The sequence below is a fragment of the Hipposideros armiger genome, unplaced genomic scaffold (genome assembly GCF_001890085.2).
Source record: "Hipposideros armiger isolate ML-2016 unplaced genomic scaffold, ASM189008v1 scaffold_482, whole genome shotgun sequence".
In the NCBI taxonomy this organism is placed as follows: domain Eukaryota; kingdom Metazoa; phylum Chordata; class Mammalia; order Chiroptera; family Hipposideridae; genus Hipposideros; species Hipposideros armiger.
In genome coordinates, this window is record NW_017731832.1 from 92,621 (window position 1) to 94,077 (window position 1,457).

At 46.3% G+C, this 1,457-nt stretch overlaps 1 protein-coding gene across 1 annotated transcript in view; it reads right to left on the reverse strand.

Annotated features, from left to right (window-relative positions):
- Window positions 1-1,457, reverse strand: part of LOC109395726 (keratin-associated protein 16-1-like) — a 60,323-nt gene that overhangs the window by 56,742 nt on the left and 2,124 nt on the right. The window contains 1 exon segment of the mRNA XM_019666993.1: window positions 798-1,079. Within this exon segment, the coding sequence (XP_019522538.1) occupies window positions 798-1,079 (282 nt within the window).

Sequence of the window (1,457 nt, forward strand, 5' to 3'; positions counted from 1 at the left end):
ATGAGTCATAAAAAAGGATAAAAACTGACTAAAGAGGAATTAAAGAGGGCTCACTTCAAAATCTGCCATCCTGGAATAGAAAAGACTTAGCTGGTGATTTGTTGATTCCACCGGTATGGATTTTGCTGAAGGAAATTCTATCTGCTCATTTCACTGCTAATCTCACGGAGTCAGCATAGTGTGTTTCTTGGACTAGGTGGATGTCAGACAGATTTGAAGTGGGTCTCATCTCTACCACTTATTATATGGCTTCTAGAAGTTTCTAGAAGCCTCAATTTCTTCATCTATAACATGAGAACCACCTGTGACATTCTAAAGAACGGAGCACAATGTTTGACATACAATATGCACTTGATTAATATTAACTATCACTATTTGCATTGTTCTGGGATTTAAGGTTTACACAAAATATCAGTCTTTTTTGTTGTGCAATTAACAGTGAGCACTTTTTCAGTGTTTCCTTCAGGCAACTCTGAATAGCAGGAAGAGCTCTGGATGAGAAAAGGGAGGAAGGTTTTGTTTCCAGCTCAGCCCTCTCTGCTGTGTGGGGAGGTCTCATCCTGGCCTCCCCAGCTGTTACTTGGAGAATTGGGATAGAAGACCTCGAAGGCCCCATCTGCTCTGACCTGATTGCTGACCTTTCCTCATTACTGGGCTTGCCAACATCCTTCACTCACATTCCTGCCTCTGGCAGAAACGTCCTAATCTCTTATCAGGGATTTTTAGATGACTCATTCTTGACAAATCCTTTTTTGTTTGGAGAACACACATTCCCCAGCTAGAACACTCTCCCGCACCCTGTGGGTTTGGAAACAGGCCGTGGCAAGTTCCATCCTATCGCTCCTTGGGGACCTCACCTGCTCATGGTTCTGCTTGAGGCAGAGCAGCTCCTCCTTCAGGGACTCCACCTGGGCCTCCAGGTCGGACTTGCACAGGGTCAGCTCGTCCAGGATCCTGCGCAGGCCATTGATGTCCGACTCCACCAGCTGCCGCATGCCCAGCTCCGTCTCGTACCTGGGATACAGACAGCAGCATCAGGGACAGTCCTGGCCTTGACTCTGCTTTGGATTGTCAGACAACTGGGGGTTGGGGCTTATGGTTTTTACAGCCATCTCCTTCATTTAGGTTTTCAACACCAAGCAGTAGCTCCTAGAGGAAAATGCACTGATAACTATTTGTATATAAATAAAGAGCCAGTGGACCGAAGGGGATAAAAGTCCATAAGCTGTGAGGTTTCCAAAATGAATACCCTTCCCCTATTTGCCTGATTGAATTCTGTGCATAAGAGAGCATCGCGGGACCAGGCGTCTGCATTAGATTGGGGGGATGTCATTTTACTGAAAAGCGAGTGGAAGAATCTGAACTGGGAAAAGGGATCGCTGAGCTCTGGTGAGCAAGGGCTCTGCAGATCTTGGGGAAACATCTAGAGAAAAGCTCTGCTGGTGTTTGTCAGTGCT